Source organism: Python bivittatus, unplaced genomic scaffold (assembly GCF_059951505.1).
Source record: "Python bivittatus isolate LINGU-HERP-01145 unplaced genomic scaffold, Pbiv_v1 ctg000060_np1212, whole genome shotgun sequence".
NCBI lineage: Eukaryota > Metazoa > Chordata > Lepidosauria > Squamata > Pythonidae > Python > Python bivittatus.
In genome coordinates, this window is record NW_028277044.1 from 16,789,484 (window position 1) to 16,814,848 (window position 25,365).

At 36.8% G+C, this 25,365-nt stretch overlaps 2 protein-coding genes across 3 annotated transcripts in view; both read right to left on the minus strand.

Moving 5' to 3' along the window:
* Positions 1 to 13,754, minus strand: part of GCC2 (GRIP and coiled-coil domain containing 2) — a 31,456-nt gene extending 17,702 nt beyond the window's left edge. Inside the window, exons 1-8 of one of the 2 annotated variants that reach the window (XM_007427622.3) lie at positions 13,636 to 13,754; positions 10,481 to 10,543; positions 8,458 to 8,542; positions 8,105 to 8,172; positions 6,719 to 6,823; positions 3,062 to 5,539; positions 1,541 to 1,601; positions 551 to 651 (exon numbers count right to left, since the gene is read on the minus strand). In XM_007427622.3, the coding sequence (XP_007427684.1) occupies positions 551 to 651; positions 1,541 to 1,601; positions 3,062 to 5,539; positions 6,719 to 6,823; positions 8,105 to 8,172; positions 8,458 to 8,542; positions 10,481 to 10,543; positions 13,636 to 13,641 (2,967 nt within the window). In that variant the 5' untranslated portion in view covers positions 13,642 to 13,754. Of the gene's footprint in view, positions 1 to 550; positions 652 to 1,540; positions 1,602 to 3,061; positions 5,540 to 6,718; positions 6,824 to 8,104; positions 8,173 to 8,457; positions 8,543 to 10,480; positions 10,544 to 11,211; positions 11,552 to 13,635 lie in introns of those variants that run through there. The other variant, XM_025166307.2, reaches the window with a different exon arrangement.
* A 1,844-nt stretch (positions 13,755 to 15,598) lies between these two features.
* Positions 15,599 to 24,969, minus strand: SULT1C4 (sulfotransferase family 1C member 4). Its single transcript, XM_007427621.4, has 8 exons — positions 24,654 to 24,969; positions 24,124 to 24,330; positions 22,977 to 23,105; positions 21,778 to 21,875; positions 20,775 to 20,901; positions 19,096 to 19,190; positions 17,654 to 17,834; positions 15,599 to 15,839 (listed from the first exon to the last, which is right to left on the minus strand). The coding sequence occupies exons 2-8, from the start codon at positions 24,293 to 24,295 to the stop codon at positions 15,727 to 15,729; spliced, it is 915 nt and encodes a 304-aa protein (XP_007427683.1). The 5' UTR covers positions 24,296 to 24,330; positions 24,654 to 24,969; the 3' UTR covers positions 15,599 to 15,726.
* Positions 24,970 to 25,365: the final 396 nt, after the last annotated feature.

The following is a 25,365-nucleotide window of genomic DNA, read 5'->3' on the forward strand; positions in this document are numbered from 1 at the left end:
ATTAAACTTGATATCTAAGTGTGTTACGTCAATAACATAGTTAACACAAAGTACTCTTTGTAGCTTTTAACAGTTGCACACAGGAATAGAAAAAAACATCCTTGAAGCAAATACAGAGTAAGTAATTGATTCTTTTAGAAGTTAAAAAGAAAATTTCTCAAGTTGTCCCTAAGATGCATTTAAGAAGCCAGTTCAAACAGAATAAGGAAATTGATAAAATATACCTCCAACAAATTCTATTGAACCCGCAGACTACTGACGCTGCATGCTTACTGCAAAATAAACCAAAAACCTGCTACCAACTCCACATGCATAAATATGTTTATGTAATTAAAATGATGTATGCAAATTAAGGAACAATATATGCAAAATAGCTTTTAGTGATCAAAGAAACTAAAGCCAGATATTCAGATAAGCTGACAAATTCAACTCTTTAAAAACAATAGAATAAATCAAAAGCAGACCTTAGAAACTTCATATGGTGCCAGGATAACATTACCAATACCTCAACATAAATGAAAATGCATAGGTTTCCTTTGATTCAAGTTACCTCTTTCTTGCTAGAATCCAGTTCTTTCCTCAATTTCACAGCAACAGCTTTAATTTTATTTATTTTTTCTTCTTTCTCTTTCAGCTGTTTTTCCAAATTCACTAAAGCAAACCAAAAGAATGCTTTAAAATGTAAAAGCAAAACATTTTTCTATAGTTAATAACAACTGTATTAGAGAGGATTCATTTCATATCAACTGCCATTTAAATTGTATTCTATATTTACTAACCATTTCAATGGACTTCAGTTTGAAATGGCCTAATGTTCGACACTTATTTAGCACCACCAAATTCAACAAGAACTGGATAATGTATATTAAATGTGCAGTAAATGTTATATTCATTATTTATTTTTCGGAGTCATGAAATTGAAATAGATTAAGGAAGCCATCACTTCCTACTTTACCCCAATCTCTCATATATATAAACCCACAAACTCCAAACTTTTTTTTAAAAGGGAAGCTGTAATTTTCATTATTTGCCTGAAAGCCTGTTATTTAAATTATCTTCTGCATGAGTTTTGTCAATTAAGCACCATATTTACTCTTAAGAGCATTATACTAAAACTAAAACCAGAAGCCTATAATTTAAGGCAGATGCAAAATTTCTTCCTTAGCAGACACTGCATTCATGCGTCTCAAGTAGTGTTTCTCAACCTTGGCAACTTTAAGATATGTGGACTTCAACTCCCAGAATTCCCCAGCCAGCATGGCTGGATAGGGAATTCTGGGAGTTGAAGTCCACATAGTTGCTAAGGTTGAGAAACACTGCTCTAAAGATTACACTAATATTCAGCCATAAAGAAACAGCAGTAAAGCAGAGACTGGTGGGGCATTATTCCATATAACAAATTCTAGAAAAGCATTTAACAATTTCTGTACAACCTCTTTATAGCAGTATCAACATTCAAAAATGAACCCCCCCCAACAAAACATTATATAGGTCTTTTTTTTTTTTTAAGAAATCTACTATCAAAATGTATATGAATTACCTATTTTCTGTGTTTCTGGTAACTGCTTATCACCATCAGCAGAAGACTTCTCCACAGACCCCTGCAACGTAAACAAAAATAAATCAGATGGGCAGTTTAGCAGATGACTGCTGCTGCTTGGTGAGGGGAAGGAGACAAGTTCTAGAGACAGAGCATCCCATCATGATCTTGACATAAAATGGTCAGACTGGAAAATTTGTTTCTAGTAGTCCTCGACTTATGATCATTTGTTTAGTGACCGTTCAAAGTTATGACAGTGTTGAAAAAAGTGGCTTATGACCAGTCCTTGCACTTATGACCATTGCAGCATCCCCACAGTCACATGATCATGATTTGGACACTTGGCAACTGTTGCGCAGTTATGACAGTTGCAGCATCCTGTGGTCACGTGATTGTCATTTGCGACATTCCCAGCCAGCTTCTGACAAGCAAAGTCAATGGAGAAGCCAGCAGGGAAAGTCACATTGAGGTCACATTATATCTTGCTTAACGACTGTGGTGATTTGCTTAATGACCATGGCAAAAAAGGCTGTACAATCTGATGTGGTCATGTGATACCTCACTTAATGACTGGACCACTTAATAATGAATTTTCTGGTCCTTATTATGGTCCTAAGTTGAGGACTACCTGTACAATAAAGAAAACCCAGCAGAATGATTTATACAGCATGAAAGGCTTCCACATAAATGCAGACATTATCATTTGGGCATTATTAAATTACAACATCAGCACTGCTGATTACTGAAGGCCATTCCTACAATGGCACTATGACAAATTTACAGGTAGTCCTTGTTTAAGCAATCATTCGCAGTTACAACAGTGATGAAAAAGTAACTTTGCAAGCAACCTTGCAGGTCTGTAAAGCAAAGGAAAGCTGAAATAAGATCATAAGCACAATTGTGGTTTCACTTAGTGACCACTTCACTTAACAACCAACTTGCTGGCCCCAATTGTGGTTACTAAATGAGGACTACCTGTATTTTGGATCAGCCAATGACAAAGAAACTTTTAAAGTTATTAACTGATATTCATGAAAATCAAGCTTGATATCCACCTCTGAAAACTAAGGAGAAAAAGACATCTTTTGAATTGATGTAAGAGAAAGGTTAATCTTTCATCATTCAAAACACCATTAATGTTTTATTATTAAAAAACCTCTCTGACTCCTGGAAGAAGGCTAAACTACAAGCCACTCCCTAACCCATGTTTGGTTAAATGGTTATTTTGAATTTGATAATACTTATTTTTTCATGTGACCATACATACACATACATAAATTCATTTCAATCCTACATTTATCCATTTTGGAATTAAGACAGATTCTCCTTTCATACATAATTGTGTCTACTGAGATGAAAAAGAACCAATGAGAGTTCAAACAAAGGTACATCTTCGCACATACTCTCTTATAAACAGGAGCAGCAGATGAAGAGAGAAATTTGCTCACATATACTTCCCCAAATATTTCCAACTTAAGTCTTGGGGAATGAATCTGAAGAGTTCAATAATAAAAACCTAACCTTTAGCAAAGAAAGTTCAGCTTGTACATTTCTCAGTTCAGTCTCTTTTTGGTCCAGAATTAAGGTTAGATTTTTCTGTTCTTCTGATTTTTCTTCCTGTTCTTTCATTTTGCTTTCTTGATTTGCGAGTTGCTCAGAAATATTTTCAATATGAGCTAGAAGATCTTGGTTCTCCTTCCTGATTTTCTCACTGGTATGTTTCAACTCCTGAATATCAAGCTGAAGTACTTCTTTTTCTGAGAAAGTCCCTTCTAATTCCTCCCTTAAGAGACATTTTTCTTTTTCATAATCATCCAATAGAGATCTGAGCTCTGTACAACAGGCTGCACTTTCTTCTTGGACCCTCTGCAATTCCTGCCGCAGATGAACATTTTCATCTTTCTGTGAGATCAGAGTTTGTTCCTCTTGCTTCATTTTTGCTAAAAATTCATTTGCAGCTTGCAATGTGCCAACAATATCTTCTTCTTTGTTTTCATCTGGGTACTCGGACCCCATCTTTCCAAGGAGGCCCTGCAGATGACTAACAACAAGAGATTTAAAGGCCTTTTCTTTTTCAAGTAGTTTAATCAAATGGCTTTTTTCTTCACAGGCCATTTGCAGTTTCACTTCTAAGCTCTCTGCTTTATCTTTGGATAGATTCCAGTCTCCTTTTTCAGATGACATGCGGTCTAGCTCCTTCCTTGCTTGATCTTGTTCTTCCTTCAATTTGTTGTTTTCACTTTTAAGAGTCTCTATTTCAGATAACAGCCGTGTTCTATCTTGTTCAAAGGCTTCCATTTGTTGTTCAAATTTGATTAGCTTCTCCTGGTTTGTTTCTTTTTCTGCAGAAACACCTTTCAGTCTCTCCCCTAGCCCTTCTGCCTGCTGCTCTAATTGATGGTTGCATTTGCTAAGAACTTCAACCTGTTGCTGCAGTTCCATTACCATCCCTTGTTGTGCTTTGCATCTTTCTTGGAGGTTTTCTATTTTCTCAGCGGAACCTTTCATTTCATCAAGGAAGCTACTATTCTGTGAGGAAAGTTCATTTTCTTTCTCTTCCATTTTTTTAATGTCAGACTCCCTTTGATGAAGGCAACAAGCCAGTTTCTCATTCTCTTCTTGAAGTGTCCCTATTTTATGCCTGAGCCCTTCTACGTCCTTGTTTTGGGAGGACAGCTGTTCTACCTCTTGCCGGAGAAAACTGACTTCTTCTCGGAGGACATCCTTTTCATTGAAAGCAGCTCGGAGCTTTTTCTGTAGTTCGTCAACATCAGAAGCCTGCTGTTGCTTCATACATTCAAATTCCCGGCTTATCTTCCCAGCTGATTCTCCCAATTCAGTCTGCAAAGTTTCTAGTGTTTCTCGCAAGTTCTCATAACTAGCAACAGCTTCTTCTTTCTCCTCTATATGTCTCTCGCACTGTTCTTCGAGATCCTGTATTTTAAGAAGAAGTGACTGATTTTTTTCCTCTGCACTTGATGTTATAGCTTGATTCAGTTCACGTATTTCTTTTTTATGTCTTTCTACTAACCCTTCAATTTCTAGGCTATTCTCTTTTATCTTTTTTTCATATTGTTCTTTTGCCAACTGGAACTCTGATTTCAGTTTTTCAATTACACAACAATGATCTTCTTTGGCAAGTTGCAGTTCATTAATTTTGAATTCCAAATCTTCCCTTTCATGAAAATACTCATCTTTTATGTGCTGGACTTCCATTTCCAGTTTCATTTTAACATTGTTCATATAAGTTAATTCATCTCTTAATATACTATGTTGAGATTCCAGTTCTTTGAAAGCTTTCTCTATATGCCCAGTCTTTTCTGCTATTTCTGTTTCTATCTGAGCATTTCTAGTCTTATTTTGTTTTTCTTCATCTTTAGTCAAGGTCTGCCTTATGTATTTCAGTTCCTGTTCATATTTCTCCTTACAAGCATGCAATTCATCCTGCATGTCTTTCTCTTTTACTTTGTATTGTTCTATCAAGTCCAGCTTTAGCTTATCTACTTTAATTCGTTCCTCTTCACATAATTTAGCAGAGGCTTCAAGCTGATGTAGTAGCTCTGATCTCTCATCTTGGTGAGAAGCCTTCAATTTGTCTAGCTCTTCACCTAAGTTATCAATTTTGTTTTGATAATGCAGAGAATGACTTTCAATAATATTTTGCAGTTTGGTAATTTCCTCCTCTTTAGATTCATTGGAAAATTCTAACTGTTTCCTTAGATTCAAGATCTGCTCTTCGTAAAAGGTCTTTGTCTGCTGGACCTCTTCCTGTAGTCTTCTAACTTCTTCATGCCCATTAGTTTGGCAATTAAGTTGTTCTGTGAGCTTTTCTTGTTTTTTCATTTCTGTATGTAGCTCCTTTTGCAATGTGGCTATAGTTTCATCATATTTGGACTGTGCTATTAACGCTTCATTTTTAAGACTTTCAATTTCTTTCTGATACGTGGTATTCAATTGTGCAAACTTCTTCTGCAGTATTTCTTCCTGAGCAAGAGCATCCTAATTAAAAAAAAAAAAATCAAATACGTAATTGGAGCAGCATAAAAGCACCTGTAATAGATATATTTTTAAAGCTTTTTAAACTTTTCACTAATTTAATAACAATTACAGAGCAAGATGCAATCTATTCAATAACCCATTCTCTCCACACCCAATGTACAAAACTAATAATCAAGGGATACCCTCTCCAGGTCCATTTCACAGAAAAATCAAGGGATATAGAAAAATTTAAAAGAAATATATATGTGCAATCTGCACAGCTACTATTACCAATATCTACCGTCATCCCAACTGAGAACAGTGAACTTTCTGATAATGGAAAAATGTACATTTCATCTAACAAGATAGGATTTCTAAATAACACATAGTAATATAATACAGAGTTCTTAAATAATGTAAACTTAATTGACTTAGTTCCTTTCCAATTTATCCTGTTTATAAAACTGAACATTTATTTTTTAATTTATTTTCAAATGTATATATGCTGCCCATCTCACTGTACAAGTTTAATATGAAATCTATGTAGCAATAGGCTTTATGTCTAATGGTAGCTGCTATTTCTTTAATAATATTTGTAACTGAACTGAATATCAGATCAGATTCTACATTATTTTTGAAGACAAGATATTTCACAGATTTTTCCAAAATGGAAAGATCAGAAAACAGTGATTGACAAATGGATAAGAATAATACAAATTTAGAATTGAATATACCTCTATATTGATATATTATATTTCTATAATGTCTGAATGCCCCATCTGTAGAATACAATAATTGCACCCTCACGTATATCTGTGCATTAGTGCACGTATATCTGTGCATTAAATTACTTTTGCCTTTTCTCTCTCTCATTAAAAAAAGTTTTTGTTTTTTTTACCAAACGCTAAGAATTTGCAAATCTTACTATGGCACACTGTTGACCCACACTTCTGTTTTCAGGACTAGAATAACCATCTGAAATAGATGCAGTTCCTATGGGATGACTTTCCTGAACACCACATTCCTGTGGGTTCATTCCTAACATCTGCACTTGCCTGTTTGCAGGAGAGAAATGGGCAGCTCATGTGAACCACAATTAGGAGCCAAAAAGCTTAAATGAAAGGGCTTTCTGTGACACAAATCTACTGAACAAACTAGAATTAGGTCAAAGATTTTCCATAAACTATTCTTATGGAATACCTCTGCTTCTTGCTGCTTTTTCACATTTTCTTTTTTCAGAGCTACACACTGCTGCTGGGCTTCTGCTTTTTCCAGAAGAATCACATCCAGCTTCTCTGTAAGAGCCTAATTTTGAGAAGAGAGAAAAAAGTTATCCATTATCTTCCAAAAACATAGAGATAACTTTATTTATTAAAAGATATGTAGCATTTTCCTTAAATTCTCTGTTTTCTTTACCAGTAAAAATACTATAACCACTCTCATCTCCTGGAGTTATTTCTCGTTTCAGCATCATATCCAGAAGTTTGAGATTTGTGGGAGTGGGAAGAGATTGATTCAGTATCATGATTTGATTGTCATGTTCTGATTACATGAAAGCCATTCAGAAATATTTGTTTCAATGTTAATTACAGTAATGGTATTTCAATGAAATTCATCTGCAGACATTCTTCATAAATAAATGACACCTTAACTGGGGAAGGAGAACAACTCTGTCATTGCCATTAAAGTGAGAAAACTAGCAAAAACACAATGTATGAGTACACATCCTACGGGCAACGTTGGTTATAGAAGATACTCATCATTACTCCCAAAATACTAAGCAAGCTTTCTGTTTATTTCCCAATGCATCAATAAACTTCATACCTACTCTATCACAGTAAGTTAGGAGAGAAGAGGAAAAATCAAGAAGGGAATGATAAAGGTACTTATATTTTTATGGTTAGCCTTGTTAGGAGGAGACTACAGTAGAAGGTTTCACTTCTGTTTTTCAATTAGTGCAAATTTAATCCTACCTGAGCCTTAAACTGTGGTTCATATGAGCCAAGGAAACCATAGTTAATTAAACCGTGTTTTAGTAAATCTTTTTCATTTTAGAGTTTGAATGCAAACCTGAACTGAGGTTGAAGGAAAATGGAAAACAGCTCCTTGTAGCTACACTATGGAGGGGAGAGGAAGGTGGGCATAAGCCCAGGTTTCTGCATATAGTATTAAGTTGCAATATAGTATTCCATCTGAAAGTTTCCATTATATCTTAGAATAGGTAACACCTTCTTACTAGTTGTATGGTGAGTTGAGTAATTAAACTTAACAACTGCTTCCACTTTTTCAACTTTAGTTTTTTAAAAAGAATACATTTTTACAACAGACATTAGGCTATCGTAAACAGTATAATATTCAATTCTAAGGCAAAGAGCACAGCAGAAGCTAAAACACAGTCCATATTAAGAGAAATTCAGTTTAAAGGATATTGATAATCAACCAACAGCCTGTATTTTATCTCTAGGCATAAAAAGTAGTGTGAGCTATATGACCCTAGGAATTATCATTCCCACTGGACCAAACAATGAATTTCTTGGGAATTAAATACCATTGCACCATATGTTATGCATTAATTTGGATTCATACCTGAATAATATCATCAGTTCCTCCAGCCACAGATGTTGTTTTTAGTTGCTCAATTTCCTTTTCCAGTTCTAGGGAAAAATTATTATTTGAATTTGAATCAATGTCTTGTTATATTTGTATCTTATTTTTCCACAATGCCAAAATACAATCTATACAACCAGCAGAGTTCAGCATTATTAGTAGGAACATGTCCAAGTTAGACCAATATACTGTACATAGTTCTTCCAGATTGCTTCATATCCTGGATGCTAATGCAAATTATGGGGAGCGTAGAGGAAGGATTGGCTGATTTTCTCCACAGTATCCTGCTATATGGCTTTTAAATAAATCTATATAATTTTCAGTAAAGATACCTGCGCATCTGGATTTCACTTTCTGGAAAAGTATCATTTGCTTCTTTGCAAATTTGATAAGATCTTCTTTGGGTAATGTGTCCAGCTGTAAAATCCATAAATGCAAATTAGAATGCATGCATGCTCAAATTTAATTTAATCATATAGATAACCATGCAGAACATGAGATTTGGTTCTGCTCTTCAACCAATACTTTTACTGCACATGGCTATCTACTTCAGGACTCATAAGAAAGCATTGCAATGCACAATGCAAACATTTTGGTTTAATATCAATGTAAAACACATTTAGTCCCAGTAGACCTGCAAGATGAGATCAGCCTTTCAGAAAAGTAATACTTAAAGGATTTAAGTCTTAATAATTACAATAGACCTGCATATTCCTCCACTGTAATGTTTCAAAATATTATTTTGGCCAATTAACTAAAGCAAGATATTTTACTTACTTACTTACTTATTTATTTATTAAATTTGTATGGTGCCCATCTCCCCTGGAGGGTGACTCTGGGCGGCTCACAATTAAAGTAAAGCCCAAAAACAGTTAAAAATATAAATAGCCACATTAATTAGTTAAAAAGTCAGACTATATAGCTTGAAGAACTTCATAATCATTGCTCTACTAGTCCAGTGACATGAAACCTTCAGCCTCCAAGTCATTACTGAACTACCACAGAAAATAATGAGGGATGCTAAAAGTTGCAACAACAAGATTTCTCATCAGAAAGAAAGACCCTTCAATCCAACCATTTCTCATAAATCCAGATCTTGGTCTCACAGACTGAAGAATAATATACTACCTGAATAAATGGATAACACTGATTTCTAACTGAATTTTCATCAGGTTTTCACGTTATTGCAAAGAAGGTTAAGATGTAAAAAAAGAAGAAGGAAAAAAAATACACACAAATGTCTTCAGACATTTATAACTCTTTTACCTGCCAAACTGATTACACACAGAAGGAAGTTTAGATGGAATACCTGAGCATTGTAAAAGCTATATTTTATTTTAATGAGATTATTGCATGAAAGACCCATAAGAAAATTTAAAAAACAAACAGAATTTCAATTACTTTTCAGGGTATGATTGGAACATCTGTTTCCAGTAAAAAATATAACCATATTTACTTGCCAAATAAACTTGTTAATAACTGCAATGACTTTCCTTTTACATTTAAAGCAAAGTCAACACTGACATTTGAAAATGAACCATTTTATTAAATCAGAGCTCTTGGAGCACTGTATCCCATTCTGGGCACCACTGTTACAAAAAGAGAAAGAGGAAAGAGGAAAGAGAGAAAGGAAAGGAAAGGAAAGGAAAGGAAAGGAAAGGAAAGGAAAGGAAAGGAAAGGAAAGGAAAGGAAAGAGTGACAAATCAGAGTAGATTGAGAGGACTACCACCAAGATGGTAGGGTATGTTAATCAAGTGTATGAAGAATGGTTAAAGGATCTGGGTATGTTTAGCTTACAGAAGAAACAACTAATAGGAGATAAGATAGCAGTTTTAAAAAGTCTGAAGGCTTGTCACATGGAAGAGAGAGCGAATTTATTATCAACTGCCCCAGAGGTCAGGTCCAACTGGTTAAAACTAAAAAGAAGCAGATTCAGACTAGACATCAGGACAAATTTCCAGACTGTATAAAGCTATCAGCCAGTGAAACAGGCTGTGATATGAAATGGTGAGTTCTCCTTCATTAGAGGTCTTTAAACAGAGGCTAGGTAGTCACCTGTTAGAGATGCTCCATTGAATCCTGCACAGAGTGGAGGGTGGAGGTAGTACTGTAGATCAGTGTTTCTCAACCCCAGCAACTTTAAGATGAGTTATCATCTATCAGAATTCCTCAGCCAGCAAGTCCATATATCTTAAAGTTAATGAAGTTGAGAAACACTGATCTGTATGACCCTGATAGTGACTTCCAACTCTATGATTACAAAGATGCCACTCAATAGAGGCATTATTTTATTTCTACAAAAATGTTTGTAGAACATTTGTATACAATTATTTACAATTGTAATTGTAAATTACCTTTGATTTCCCTGTTGTGGCTGTGGAAGGAGAAGCTGCCATTTCTTGTCCATTATCTTGCAGCTAAGCAAAAATAAAGTTTTATATTGAAAAAAAGCATGGCATATCACAGTTTGTTATTTGTTCTCCAATCATATACTTATTCCAAAAAGCTGCTTACAAAAAAAAATAACATTTTAAACAATATCATTATTAAACCAGCTAAAATAGTAATTAACATTTTAAAAATACAAAAAGGGATCTTAGCAATTCTGCAATATGTTTACCGCAACATATTCAATGATGCTTGCTAAGGCTATGTAAAATGCTTTGGATTTGACTAAGAAGTGGTGAATGTAGGATCTATTTGTCAACTGGATCACTTTGATCTAGTCATTCTCTATCATCCCTAGGAAGAAGGAGAAGGCAAAACCATTTCCAAAAATGTTGCCAAGAAAACTGCAGGGACTCCATGTGGTCATCAGGAGTTAAGACTGACTTGAAGGCACAAAATTCCTTTAATGGGGGAGCATTAGACTTATCTGCAGGCTTCCACAGCAGCCATGTGATCTCAGAAAAAGATAGATTTTTAAATGATACACAGACAGGTGCTGCATTTGTGCTCTTGTGTATTCCAAAGCACCTTTTCCACATCTTATCCAAAGCACTGCACAGTTCTATTGTGCACAGTTTACTCCTGGAAGAAAAAATTGCAGGATTATATACTAAAGTTCAGTTAGGAAACCCACTACCTGGATTTGATAAAAAGAAGAAAATTGTCTTTGGATGTTGCAAGAAACAAGAGTGTATTACGATGTAAGACATTATTCCTGGGCTCATATGCTTCTCTTCTCTCCTTCTCTGGGATAGCTATGAGAGAAAAATACCATTTTTTTCCTTCTATTTTAAATTACTGCAAGTAAATGTTTGGTTGGAACAAGCCAGTTTCATTACACACAATTTGAACAGGCCATAATTAACATTAATCAGAGTTGTCACACCTAGATGATATGGCAAGTTGTTGTTGAAAAAAATGGGCAAGGGGATTTTAATCTCTTGTTGTAGCTATGACAAGTGAGGAGAAGGGAAAGAGGCCAAATTGTGAGGGGTACATTAAGCTTATTCCTGCCATGCAAAGACATGGTATACTATAGTGCCCACACAACTGGATGATTAACTTTGCAAATAAAACTGGTCTGAACACTGTGGAAATTTCAATTCCACAGGAATAATGGGTCCCAGATTTTTACACATTCTTTAAGTTAGCAGATTTTAGGTACCTTGATTCAAAAATTGTGGCAGTATAATGCACTGTTTGGGCTAACTTGAGGGTACAAACAGATAAACACAATGAGAGTTTTAGTAGTATATAGATTAAAACTTTGATAAATAAAAGTGAAAGTTAAAAATTTTTACAAGACAAATCCTACAGAAAGAAATATCAGTCTCCCAGCACCACCTTCTGGCAGAAAACGTGTAGCTCAAGACAAGGAAGCTTACTCAAAAAATAAACAACATATTCCTAGAACTCACTGCTTGTAGGTACTAACTGACAAGGAAAGTTTAGCTCAATTTTCTTCCTATGACATTTATAACTATTTTGGCTTTGTATTTTTGTCAAATGATGAACACCTTTTTGTAGATCACTTAATCTGAAAAATCTCAAGTTGATCAAATAGATTGTGTATATGGGAAACAGTATTTAATGCCAATATTTGCAAAACAAGATATTGCCATATTGCATATTTTTTTTACTCAATGCAGGCTTGTAATGTCAATGTGCAAAAGTATTGTTTTCCACTGACTATCAGCAAGAGTTCAAAGAGTGAGGGTCTCAACTTGATCCTTAACTCTGAGTTAGAATTTTATAAATCAATATATTTTATTCTCCTGCCCTCTGACCTTCGGAATATAGAAATATGCCTCTACTCACCTTTAAACAATTACCCACTATATACACAGTGGCATATATATTTCCTAATACTTCAGTACCATCAAAATGTGTTAAGGAGGCTTGGCTCTGTACATTGGAATTGCAATTCTTCTGTTTTTAAAATAGGCAGCAGTTTACAATGAGGTATCAGGATCAAACATATCTGAGGACATCAGATTTTTAAAAACTCGTCTTGTTTCTATGCAATAGCTGGCACAGAGAAGCTTAGAAAATAAACTTATTCCAAAGACAGTCATCAAACTATCAGAGGAACAGAGGAAACTGTATTCAGTGTTCAGAGAGCACAATATAACATCCCAAACCATGGGGGGCTTCCCAATTAGCCTTTTAATAAACCATCAGCCTGCTCCATTTAGTGGGGGCGAGGGCAGATGGGGAAGAGTCCAAACATCACCATATTTACTTGAACTCATGCTCTCTACTACGGGCTCTCCTTTCCACAAATCTAGTTAAAGAGAAATATGAAGGATAATTGCAAGGTGCTGTTTGATTATACCACCTGGAGTTCATTATCTGAAAAAAAATTCAGAGTGGGTTTATATATTACGGTAAGCCATAGATTATTTAACCACAGCTTACTGAATAAACCATAGCGAGTTCACCCAACACATGAAGCCAAAATCGAGCTACGGGTTGGGCCCACATCTCAGCAACTTGTTCTTTACTGTAGTTCTGAAGGAGGTAAGAAAACCCAACATATAGCAAGTTAGGCCAAGCTAAGCTGGAGCCAAACTGGTCTTCTGTTATTTCTTCTTAGCCGCCACAGCCGACTTGCCCTCAGTCTGAACCAGGAACTGTTGGACTGCCAGGCTGCTGCAGAAGCCAGAGCTAACAAGACCGGAGATGATCAACAACGCAACACACACACACGGGCTCTGCCGAGTAGGACCTATTCCCAAGCTGCTTAAAAAATTGCAGCCTCTCAGGTAAATCCATTTTGCAATGTTTCCACTGGAATTGTGGAAAGAGAACCGAGCTGGGGACCCCCACGGGTTCTGATCGGTCATAGCAGAATATCCCGCCAACGGGAGCACCGTCCAGCAGGATCTTATCGTCCCTCACCCCGAAAAACGGGGCCACCCGCCAACGGCGGGGGCGGAGGCCCTTTTGCAGCCGGAGGGGAAGAGAACCGGAAAAGCCAAGTCAAGCCACGCCGCTTGCAGGCGCGCAAATCAGGGTAGGTTCGACTCCTCACGCCCCCCTCTCCCCCCGGCCGGGTTACCTCCATCGCGGCGCTGATCCCGGCTGAGGTAGGGAAAGGAAGGGCGCCCCACGCCTCTCCGGCAGCTCTGGAGCCGCTTCCGCCTTCGTCACCGTCCGTCTCCGCGCCCTCCGCTGACGTCAGCGAAACCATCGCGAGCGCGGACGAAGCGGAGCTCGACTGGGGCTGCAAACATGCGGGTGACCACCAGACGGTGGCAGCGAGCGTTCTGCAGTTGCTTTGCGGCCCTCTAGCGGCCGCCTGATTTTTGCCGCCCAGAGGCAGTACTGTGGTTCTAAGCGCGGTCGAGTTTCGAATTTTCGGACCTGAATTGCCATGGCAACGCACGGGCTTCCTCACCTGCTTCAAGTTTCTTTCTATATCACCCCCACCCCCACCAAGATCACTGCATAAAACAAACCACTGTTTTTTTATATTCTTCTTCCCTTCAACGACTTTACATTACTTCAATGTATAATTTCCTTGGGAGCAGCAGGGGGCAGCACCTAGCCTGCTTTGACTGAGGGTGAAAAACTAAGCCGGCTTGACCCTAGTTAGTAATTGGATGGAAGAGTAGCAGAGCCCCCAGGGCTGTTGATTACGTTGGAAAGATTTAAAAAAAACATTTTGGAAGGAAGCCAACAAAAGCTGGATGTCACGAAAATTGCATAGATGGAGTCTTTGGGTTTGCAGAGCTACACCGAAGGCTTATTTATCTTTAACCTTTGAGGCTTGAAAATAAACAGGTTGCAAACTTGAAACGTGTGGGTCATGCACTCCCAGCTGGGTGTGCAAGTTGTGACTACAGTCAGACCAAATGAAATGTATGTTGCTGTGTAAATATATAAGCTAACATTTTCAGCCTCATGCATTCCAAGTGGTAAAACGTAATAGGGAAAATACTGAGGTCAGGCAGAGCAAATTGAATTACCAAGTGGGCGAGCTTTCTTCCATGTAAGATTTCTGAAAGAGAAAATGAGAGAGAATATATTCCCCATTAAATTCCCATTCTAAACATACTTGCTCTGAGGTAATTTGTATTGATTTTTGATAATGATTTCTTTTAGAAAAGCATATTTAAAATGGGAAACTCATGTTCCTTTCCAATTAAGGATTAAATTATCATTTACATGCAAAAGTATGCAAATTTATTTTCTCTCAATAACCACAAGTTGCTCATCATGTGGGCAAGTTTTGACTCCTTCCACCCAGCATAAAACATTGCTAAGGGAGAGGGTGCTTTCAGACTAGGTTTTACTTGCAATCACCCTCTGATAAACATGGATTTTACAAGAGGTCAGGGCATATCTTCCATCTGTAATCCTCTCATTTTCTTTGTTCCTTTTCCCACCTTTTTCTTTGAAATGAAATAAATAAAATATGTCAAAGAAGAAAATAGCCGCATCTTTTTGACTGGTAGCACTAGATGTTGACAAGAAACAACAATTATGTAACTGGCATTCATTTGTACAGTGATGTTATTACACATGTGAGGCCCTTCCTTGATGCCCAGGTGCTCAGTTGATCCCAAATCTTCCAGAAAACATCACCAAATAGAAGTCATGCTGTATTGTCAGATCCTCATGGGACAAACCTAACTATCCTTACTTCAAAGGTTCTACCACAAGCGGTATGAATGCTTCTTAGTAAGTGAGGAATGCAAATTTAATAAACGTAGGTTTTTAGCTGCTTGCTAATGGTGTAGTTTATATCTTCTTTCCCATTCTGATGCTCTTCAGAAATGATGGATTATAATGCCATTAATCTACACCTAACAGGTTGAGGGCAGTATTGGCTGGCTGCTTATTTTCATTCATTCATTCATTCATTCATTCATTCATTCATTCATTCATTCATTCATTCAATTTATGAAGCTGTAGTACGGCATACATAGAGAGTGCTAGTTGGGGAAGGCTGACATAAGGTAAAGAAGGTCATTACTGGGGAGTATAAAACTATAGGTGTGAAAATGGTACATTCTGCATTGAATGAATACATTTTTATTATCCAATATATCCAGGTAAGCAATCTTGAGAATAAAAGGACTGATCCCTAGGTTTTAGACTTCAGATTTCAATGACATAAAACACTAACAAGACTTTTTTTCTTCCTCTACAGTTCCGTGCGAAAAGTAAGAGAAGTTCCTGCCATCTTCTTCTTATAGTCTGAATCAAATTTCTCATTTTGTGCCACAGTAAAATAATTCTTCCAATCCCCTACAACTCCTAGAACAGAGACAAACACAGTCAGAGAATCAGTTACCTTTTACATGTTCTCTAATTACATTCAAGTTCTATTTTTTTTTCTATGCCACTATTTAGTAACACAATCAGGTTCTATTCTATTCTGTTGCAAATAATCATCTAGGCAAGAAAGACTGCTGTCAAATTCCAGATGGATCTTTTAATGTTAAATGTACATATTCAGTATTAATTTTAATCCAGGTTACAGTTCTCTTGCTTTACTCATTCTTTAAACATCCACTTTAGTCTTTTTTCATCCAGTTTTGTTGTGACTGGGAATATTCCACTTAGGCAGAAAGACCCATGCAAATCCTGGGCCTGGTTAGGACTTGGATGGGATATCACCAGGAGTCCCAGGGCTGTTGGCTAGACCGAGAAGTTGAAAAAAAATCCCAGAAGACCCTAGAAGAAGATTATGGCAAACCTTATCATAGTATTGCCAAGGAAACTGCATGGGTATGACCATGATGTCATCAATAGTCAAGCTTAATTCCAGAATGTCTTTACATAAAGATACGGATGTCTCCTATCATCTCTGCCTCATGGATACCTGTGAGCTAGTTTCAAAACCACCAGTCATATTCATTGACCTTTTTCACAACTTCCCCTTTCATCCTGATTTGCCTAAATCAGGAATGTACATCTTTTTCAGGCAGAGGACTATGACTCTAGATCAGTGTTTTTCAAACTTGGCAGTTTTAACATGTTTGGACTTCAACTTCCAGGATGGCTGGGGGATTCTGGGAGTTGAAGTCCACACATCTTAAAGTTGCCAATGTTGAGAAACACTGCTAGATAGTATTGGGAAAAGCTTAAGGGAAAGAAAGAGTTAATTTCATTAATACTGATATTTAATTAAATTTAAATGTATTTATTTACTTACATAGATTTAAAACATGTCCGACTCCCAACAATTCTGAAGTATGATTATTCCCCTGTCATGTATTTAAAACTTTTCCTTTTCTGTCACACTAAAAGTTAAACTTTTAAAATATGGAAGCCTCTGGGGTCACATGCAAATCTCCAAGGCTTCAAAATGTGCATTACAGCGCTCAAAAGCTCTGGCGTTTGGGAGGTTGTGGGCTAGTTTTGGTATTAAATCCGTCACTACCAACCTTTTCACTTTTCTTGCAATAAATAGAGCACTGTCTTGTGTATGTACATAAAGATATTCAATATAGTATTGTAAATATGTTTATTTAAAAAAAGGATATGCCAGAACTAACTCTGAAAGTGGTTCACGAACAACACAGTTGCCAACATTCTTGCAGATTACATCTGAACCAATGTTCAGTAGGGACAATTCCTTTACACATTAATCTACTTTAGCTAACCTCATGGATCACATTCTTGAATGTTTCATTGCATAACATGGTCTTTCCCCCCATGGTTACAAAACACTGAATGTATAACTGGAAAAATACTAGCCTTGTGATAAGAGGATTTAGCAAGGCATTCCTGTTCTTTTAATTATATGTGCAGATATCTGAGACGTTGTGCAGAACAACAGAAGTGAATAGGGGTGGTGGAGGAGGCCAATGTGGGTGGAACAAGTATGAAGCAGCCTGAATATATCCTGTCATGATCTGACCTTTAGTGTGGATGGGATGCATCGACTATATAAACAGTAATCAAATTGTGTGGATGCTAAATGCAATTCCATAAGAGACAAAAATGAAAATTGAAATGTTGCAACATAATGCCAAAGATATGTTCATGTAGACACAACCAGGTGGAGGGACAGAAAGAGGAAGATAAAATATTGAAAACCCAAAGATTGCAAAATACTGTAGCACCTTTTCTCATGAATGGGGAGATTGAATGATCCATTATTTCTGGAGGCAAAAAGGTGTAGTTAGCCATGGGGTTGTCCTTCATTATTTCAAACTGGGTGTAATGGAGTATCTTCTCCAGAACATCCTTCTCCACATCTTTCTCCAGGAATTGCAGAATTTTCTGGATTTCACGCCTAGGATTCTGTTAAGTGGAAAGAAGCAAAATAAAATAGCTAACAGAATAAAGAATAACTAAGAAAAAGTAAAATAAGTCATCCACAGTTTGTATATCCAGTGATGGGTATTATGGAGAAAGGGACATTTAATTCATTCTCTCACAGTTCTTGAAACTAATTTACAGGACAAGGGCCAGAAAAGGTATTGGAAAGTAAAGTGCCACTTCAATTAATGGATGATAGAATTCAGTGCCACTACATATCTGATACATGTTGCATTAAAAAAGATAAGATTAGAAAAACTCCCCTAAGAACAGGTGGCTTACTGGCAATTAGGTATGAAAATAAAGTCCACTGAACTGAGCTTGAGTCCTGGTGAATTCGTGAGCCTGTGAGAGCTCTTGTAGGGGCATGTCAAAATCTGCAAGATGGCAAGCCAGGCTTCATGATCAAAGCTCTGCCCCTTTCGTAGCAGTGGGGCTTCAGTCACGATGCCATGCCCACCATCCTGCAGATTTTGACAAACCTCATGGAAGCTGCTGCATGGGAATATCTATATGGCTTTTTATATAACAAAATAGAAATGGTTTGTCCTTGCCCTGTTCCAATCGACTGAATATTTCCAGGTATGTTTCTATTCAGGTACTAAACAGATCTGAACTTGCTTTGCTTTTTTTGAGCTCAGGCAGTGATGACTAGTGATATATACAAGTGTGATCTCTGAATGGAATCTCTGAATTAGTCATTCAGTGTCTGATTATAGGCATATAGATAATCCCGCGTCAGAGAACTTGTGATAAAACATCAGTCTAAATGAATGGTGGAAGGCACTAAGATAATCCTTATGGCAATTCAGAGAGCCTGGGGGTACAGTTTTAGGGCTGTGACAGGGAGAACCAGCCTCAGATCTCCAACTGACCACAAAGGACACTGAGTGACTCGGAGCCAATTACTTCATCTCAGTCAGATTCATATCATAAGGTTGTTTTAAGGAGTAATGATGTGTGCTTCTCTGAACTTATGAACATTACCCTGAAGGTCCAGGTGCTGCTCTTATCACTTGACAAATTCCTGTGGATGCCACTGGAAGAGGATCCCCTATGCATGTTGTTTGTCAACAACAAAAAACGAACTATATAGATAGGTCATTGTGGTAACAAGTTAACATGATAAATGTTGAGTTAAATTAGCTCAGTTCCAATATGTTCAGTAGAATATTCACTCTTAGTTTAAATCCCAATAGTTTACTTTTAACAAGTTTGTGGATTGAATTTCTGCAGTACATACCTCTTTCATATCTTCATAGAAAAGAAAGAGAACACGATAACTGTCTTTAGCCTTCCACCATCCTTTTACGTGATCATGCCAGGAGCCCCACAGCACTGCAGTTTAGAAATAAGGTTAACTAGCATTAGAAGGTGGTTATGTTGCTGGTTAAAAGATTGTTCAAAGATATATGTTGCAAAAAACATATTTCTAAAATATACGTAAGCTTGCCAATTAAGGAAAGCATTTATCTGGGATCAGACAGATCGATGGCTATGTCCGTAAGAAAGGCAAAATTGTTTTAAAATTAGAAATATACATATAACATAGTTTATAGGCAGGAACATCAGTGCTAATCCATTGGGCTGAGTTGTTCTATTTGCCATGCATCAGAGTTAGCTATTGTCAAATAATTGAAAAAAAATCATACTACAGGAGGGAAGAATTAAATTGCTCACCATGACACTTCCCCCCATCATTTAATTGCTTCAGCATCCAGGAAGCCATGCTCCTATTTAGAATGAAGGGGGACTCCTAGCATTACAAGGGGTTAATCTGACTCATAAGCAAGTCCTCCATTTGTTTGTCTGTTCAAAATTAATACAACATTCTGGGCTCTGATAAAGCACATCATCTGTGAGATATGAATGTTTGCCATTTAGCCTCTGAAATTTCTTCAGGTGGATACTTATGGTTGATCTGAAAGGCTCTTTCAGCTTTTGGGGTGGATTGGGGAAGGAACAAAACCGCAACCCTGAAACCTGGCAGTTTAGGATAAGCCTTTAACAGGGTATTCATCCATAAAAAAATAATTGTTCTAGGGAAGCTTTCAAAACCATTTATTTATTTCAAACATGGTGCCATTTTCTAGAAAATATTGACAATGGCAAATAGCATTTAAAACCAAGAAAACAGTAACAGCAATATTATTAGGAAACAACAAACCGACCAATTTAAAAGACTGAGTAACATAAAATCTAGAAAATGAACCCAACATTAATAAAAACATTGATCTTCAGAGTACTTTCAACAGTAAGAATACCAGAATTGTATCATGAGCTGCTGAAAACAATTTTCTTTTTCTGATAGAACAAGTGCCTATGCAGGATTTTCAACATCTCAATAATCAGTGCAAATGTTAGTGAATTTCAATTAAAAGAAATGGATAAAATTTTGGATAGATTTAAAAGAAACATAAAGAAGACACTCTCTGTATACTTTTAGATTATATACTATTATGTGGAAATTGACCGCTGGATAAAAATGGTCCAGCCTTCAATTTCCATGTAATATCTATATAATTCAGAAACATACGGAGAATGCCTTCTTTATGTTTTTAAAAAAGCAGGTGCCCTTCTTATTACTAAGAGGCTAGTCCTTCAACATTAGAAAGAAAAAATTATGGCCCCATTTACTCAGTAGATTGAAGACCTGATGAATGATGTCTCTTACTTGAAACTTATGAATGAATGTTGAGAAATGTAGATTATGTACAGATAATTACAATGAAATATGGTAATTCTTTGCTGAAACTATTGTGTAAAAATATTAATATATGTATGCTAATGTATGAAGCCATTATATAGTTGTTGTACTGCTTTCTTTTCTCCTTTGCTGTTTTTGAAATTTCTTTGTTCATTTATTAAATCAACCGATCAATCAATCAGGGTGATTCTTTTAAAAGAATGAAAGACACTCACATTTTCCATCCAAATATTTCTCAAAAAATTCCTCCCATGTTCCTGGCTCAGGCATCATTAGATTCATTCTATGGAAGTGATAATAAGACACTAGATTGTCTTTAGCATTTCTTGCCACATATACGATCTGGATTGAGTGCAAAAATGAGAGGACGTCAACATTATTATAACTCAGGATGAGTTAGTGATGAACAATGTATATGTCTGTGAAATCCTTTGAAGGAGCACTTCTGTTAAGTGAAGTTTTGATTGAATTCCCCCCATTAAAGCTTGTGATCACTAAAAGTAAACCCCCTCACAATGGCCAGTCAGTGAGAATTCTTCAGCCTTAGGCCAAGCCTGCTACCCCAGAAAAACAAGTGGAAAATAATAGTTACTATTAATAATGTTTTAAAACATTTTTAAACTAGAACAGGGCAATGAGGATGGGAAGGGGGATTGATGTGTGCAGTGATGCAAATCACCTCCTGAGATGCTTCTGGGATGCACACATCAATGTATGAAACACCTCTTTGGGTACACTTACTACTGCTGTATTATGTTCGGCTAAGCTGCGGCTGGTAAGACAGACTGAGATGAACAGCACAAAAAGAATATCTGAATGAATTTCATGATGAGTTTCCTTTCAATAAAGCATTCCACAGGGATATAGTTATCCGGATACTAGGCTTCTGCTCCACAAGCAATAAAAGATGGAAAGACAATTAACATAAAGTGAGAGACCTCTCATATCTGGGCATTGGGGCTGACTAGTGTTCTGTCTGGTATCATTTCTAGTCTAAATGAAATAGATACATGTTTCCAGGGGTCTGCAAAGTTGTGTGTGTGTCCGAAAAGTCAAGTTGGCAATTGCAATGGCACCATTGAAGCTCTGCCCATTTTTATGTGCATTGTGCATATAATGCATGTGAAAAGGTTGTGAGGCTTTGATTGCAGGGTTGCAGCACCATCTTGAGTATGCTGACTGCCCCCCCCCCCGCTTGTTTCTTCCCCAACTCATTACCTTACAGTTTTTCTCCCAAAAGGATGGAGGAATCAACTGGACAGGAAGATGAGTTTTCAGTGTTCTTGGTGAAGGCATAGCTTCAGCTTTCTCCAGGCCTGTGAACCAATCACATTTTATTCAAGAACATCCTTTTAGCTTCTTTAATATTGTTTTGTGAGGCTCTGAACCAGACTTCTTAAAACTCATGTACATTGCTAATGTGTTGCTACAGCTTGTCTTCCGTGAAATACACTGATATTTATTCCCTTTGCATGATCTTTGCAGCAACTATAAATGATGTCTCCTATCTCCATCTAACCTTAGAATTTTGGAATATCCAAACTCACCTCATCTGTTAGGACAATTTGTTCAGTATTCCCCGCTCCCATATTTATAATTTTAATCTATTTATACTTTGATCCTTCTGGATAGTCTATTTTTAAATCACTTTGTTCTTTGAACAAAATGTTCATAGTGAAAAACTGGGGAGGCAATATGGTCTTAGTTTTTGGCAGCTAGGAGCATCAGAGGATATGAGAGAAAAGAAGAATTTGATGGCACTTCTTAGGAATGCTTCTGTCCCTTGATACACTAATGGGTTGTTGTTTTTTTAACAGTATGGTGAAAATGAAACACAAAATTTGGTGAGGTGGGGGATATATTTTTAACCCTCCTGTATTTTTAAAAATTAATTAATTAATTAATTTGAAAGCTACAGTTGCCTTTATGTCAGGCTCAACTCCTGGTGACCACATGGACTCAACCATGCAGTTTTCTTGGCATCTGTGCAAAAGTGGTTTGCTGTTAACTCCTTCTGGTATTATTTTTCAACTTCCCAATCTAGCCAATAAACCTGGAATTCCGTGCTGATCTCCCATCTAAATTCTAACCAATTCTGACTCTGCCTGTTTCAGCCATCTCCTGAGATTTCATCTTTTTACTTACCACAAAATACTAACAGTAATAATATAACCACATCTGTTAAGAATGGAACAGTGGAATAGTGTCAGGAGTTGCTCCTCTAGAGGCACACAGACTTTAGTTTGGTTCCCTCCCCTCCCCCCCAGAATGAGTGTTTCAGTCAGGGAACAGTCATCAAAATTGGCTAGCAAAGTAAAATATGTTGACTGTGTAGATTTTTTTTTTAATCCTTATCACCAGGATTGCACATCTTAACTAGAAAAGATAGCCAGCAAATCTGGTTCTGGAGTACTTACCCGTAGGAAATTTTGTTTTTATAATCCATTCAATGAAAGGATGTCGGTCAAAAGTTGAACCACGTTTACATTTTTCAATATTACCATCACACTGGATCATGTCTATAATCTCCTGTGTCCATGTTGTACCTAATAATATAACAAAAAAATAAAATAAAATTGTGGTACCTTAAAGTCTAGCAAGATAATATGGTGCCAGCTTTTATGGACTAAAATCCATTTCATCAGAAATGAGACACTGTAATATTGACATATTAAATACTGGCAATTAATGGAGAGCTTCTAGAGGAACATACATTAAAGACATATTTTTCAGATGGCTCGGGAAGCATGAAGAGTAGAAGTCCTGAGCCTGGTGCCTTAGATAAGAGTCTTTTGGCTAATGGGAACTGTAGTCCAAAACATTTGGAGGACACCAGATTAGAGAAGGCTGCTCTAACAAAGATTATGTATGGATAATTACAATGAAATATAATCATCCTTTACTGAAACTGTTATATGAAAAAAAGTATATAATATATACAGGTATGAGAAGATGAGAGGAAGAAAGAGAGAATTGTTGTACTGCTTTCTTTTTTCCCCCTTTTTTGTTTCACTATTCTTTTCTCTTCATTTTATTAAATAAAGAAAAAAACAGAAGGCTATTCTAGGTCATGCATTAATTCATAGATTCTCATTTTACACTGTACACATTGCTGATATAGTTAGGTTGGTCTGGGGCATTAATAGTTATTTTTAAGACCTTACATGACTGAGTAACATTGTGCCTTTAATGTTGTACATGTTGTATTAATATGTATAATGATACCAACCAGTGCAAATAAGTAATTATTGGAAACAAATATATTAAATGTGAGAAACATGTCATATTTTACAATCACAAAACACAAATAAAATCTTTCAACATTATACTGGGAACAATCCACTGGGAAGCTTTCCTGTATAAATGCTGTGAAACTGAATATTCTTGCAACTCTTCCACTCATTTCAATGTGTCATGAGCAAGATAGCTTCCTCTGGTTGGCATTAACCCTGTTAAACATTCTAGTGAAAGTCTTAGGTAGAAGGTAAAGGTGTCAAAGGACATTCCCTGTCTGTATATTACCTATGACTTAATAAAGATTTGATTTGATTTGATATTACCTACCTGCCTTTGCATAGGTTGCAATGAGTAGATCATCTGGTTTGGCTTGGAAAGCCCAGATTTTATGCCACATGTCACAAATAACTTTTGGAAGAGGAATTCCTTCCACTTCTCCAACTTCAGTTCGTTTCACATCCCAGTCCACCTTTAGATCTTCTATCTTTTCCAAAGGCATAGGGAACAAATGGTTTAACAATGATTCAAATCTCCCTGAAGAAGAAAAAGATTTAATTGCTGGGATCGGCTTTAGGAATCTGTATACAGTAGGTGAGTACAGTATAATTACAACTGGCATTTCTAAGAAGTATAAACCTATCAATCACCACTCCCATTCTCTGCTGGGAAGTTGTTCTTGGAGACTTACAAGCTCACTGAGGGACCTTACTTAGTAAGAAAGGTTGGAACTAACCCTTCAGGGTGCAGAGAATTCCTCAGATTCGGAAAGACTGAGCCACTTCCCAGTTCTAGAGCTAGGGAAGAAGCTCCCATGGGAAGCCAAAGACTGAACTCCTTAGGAAATGAAATCCACTCACGTAAGGTCTTCTCCCAAGTAGAGTGCTCCTAGGAGAACATCTGATGATCCGCTGCTTTGTCCTGGATGAGTACTGAAAACTCAGGTTTCAAAGTTCTCCACTGCAGAATCTTGTAGCTTAAATAATGATTTTTCACGAGCTTGGCATGCTTAGGTTACCCTGTTGGTGGTCAGTTTCTGCTTGATCTTGGGTGCTGACCCTTAGACTTTGGTTTGCTTGGACTTTGTCTCTGTTAAATACTGCAGCCTCATTGACTTTCTATTGCATTTTGTGTCTGCTGGAATTTCACTGGCAGTCTGCTATGTTTAAGACTGGCTCATTTCAACACAGGGCAAGGTGCTATAAGTTCTCTCAGTTTACTAAGCCACTCCTACCACATCTTCCTTCTATCACATCTTCCTTCCATTCAAAATCCACTTACGTTTCATAATAGTTGAATGAAATTCCTGTTCAAAGGTGGTGTGTACTTCTGAGTTTGGCAGGAAACAGACTGCAGCGTCACCATTTGATAAACTGTTGTTAGAATTAGGGTACTAAGAAGGTGGAGAAACACATATGGTTAGTCAAAATAATAAAATTAAGAGGTGGGATTTAGGCCTCCGAACTAGCCTTTTTCTCCTTTCTTTTGCTGATGCAATATGCATTGGACTTATAGGACAAAGTAGTGAAACAGCAGGAGAAGAAAGTGCCCAAGTCTAATCAAGCTAACAAA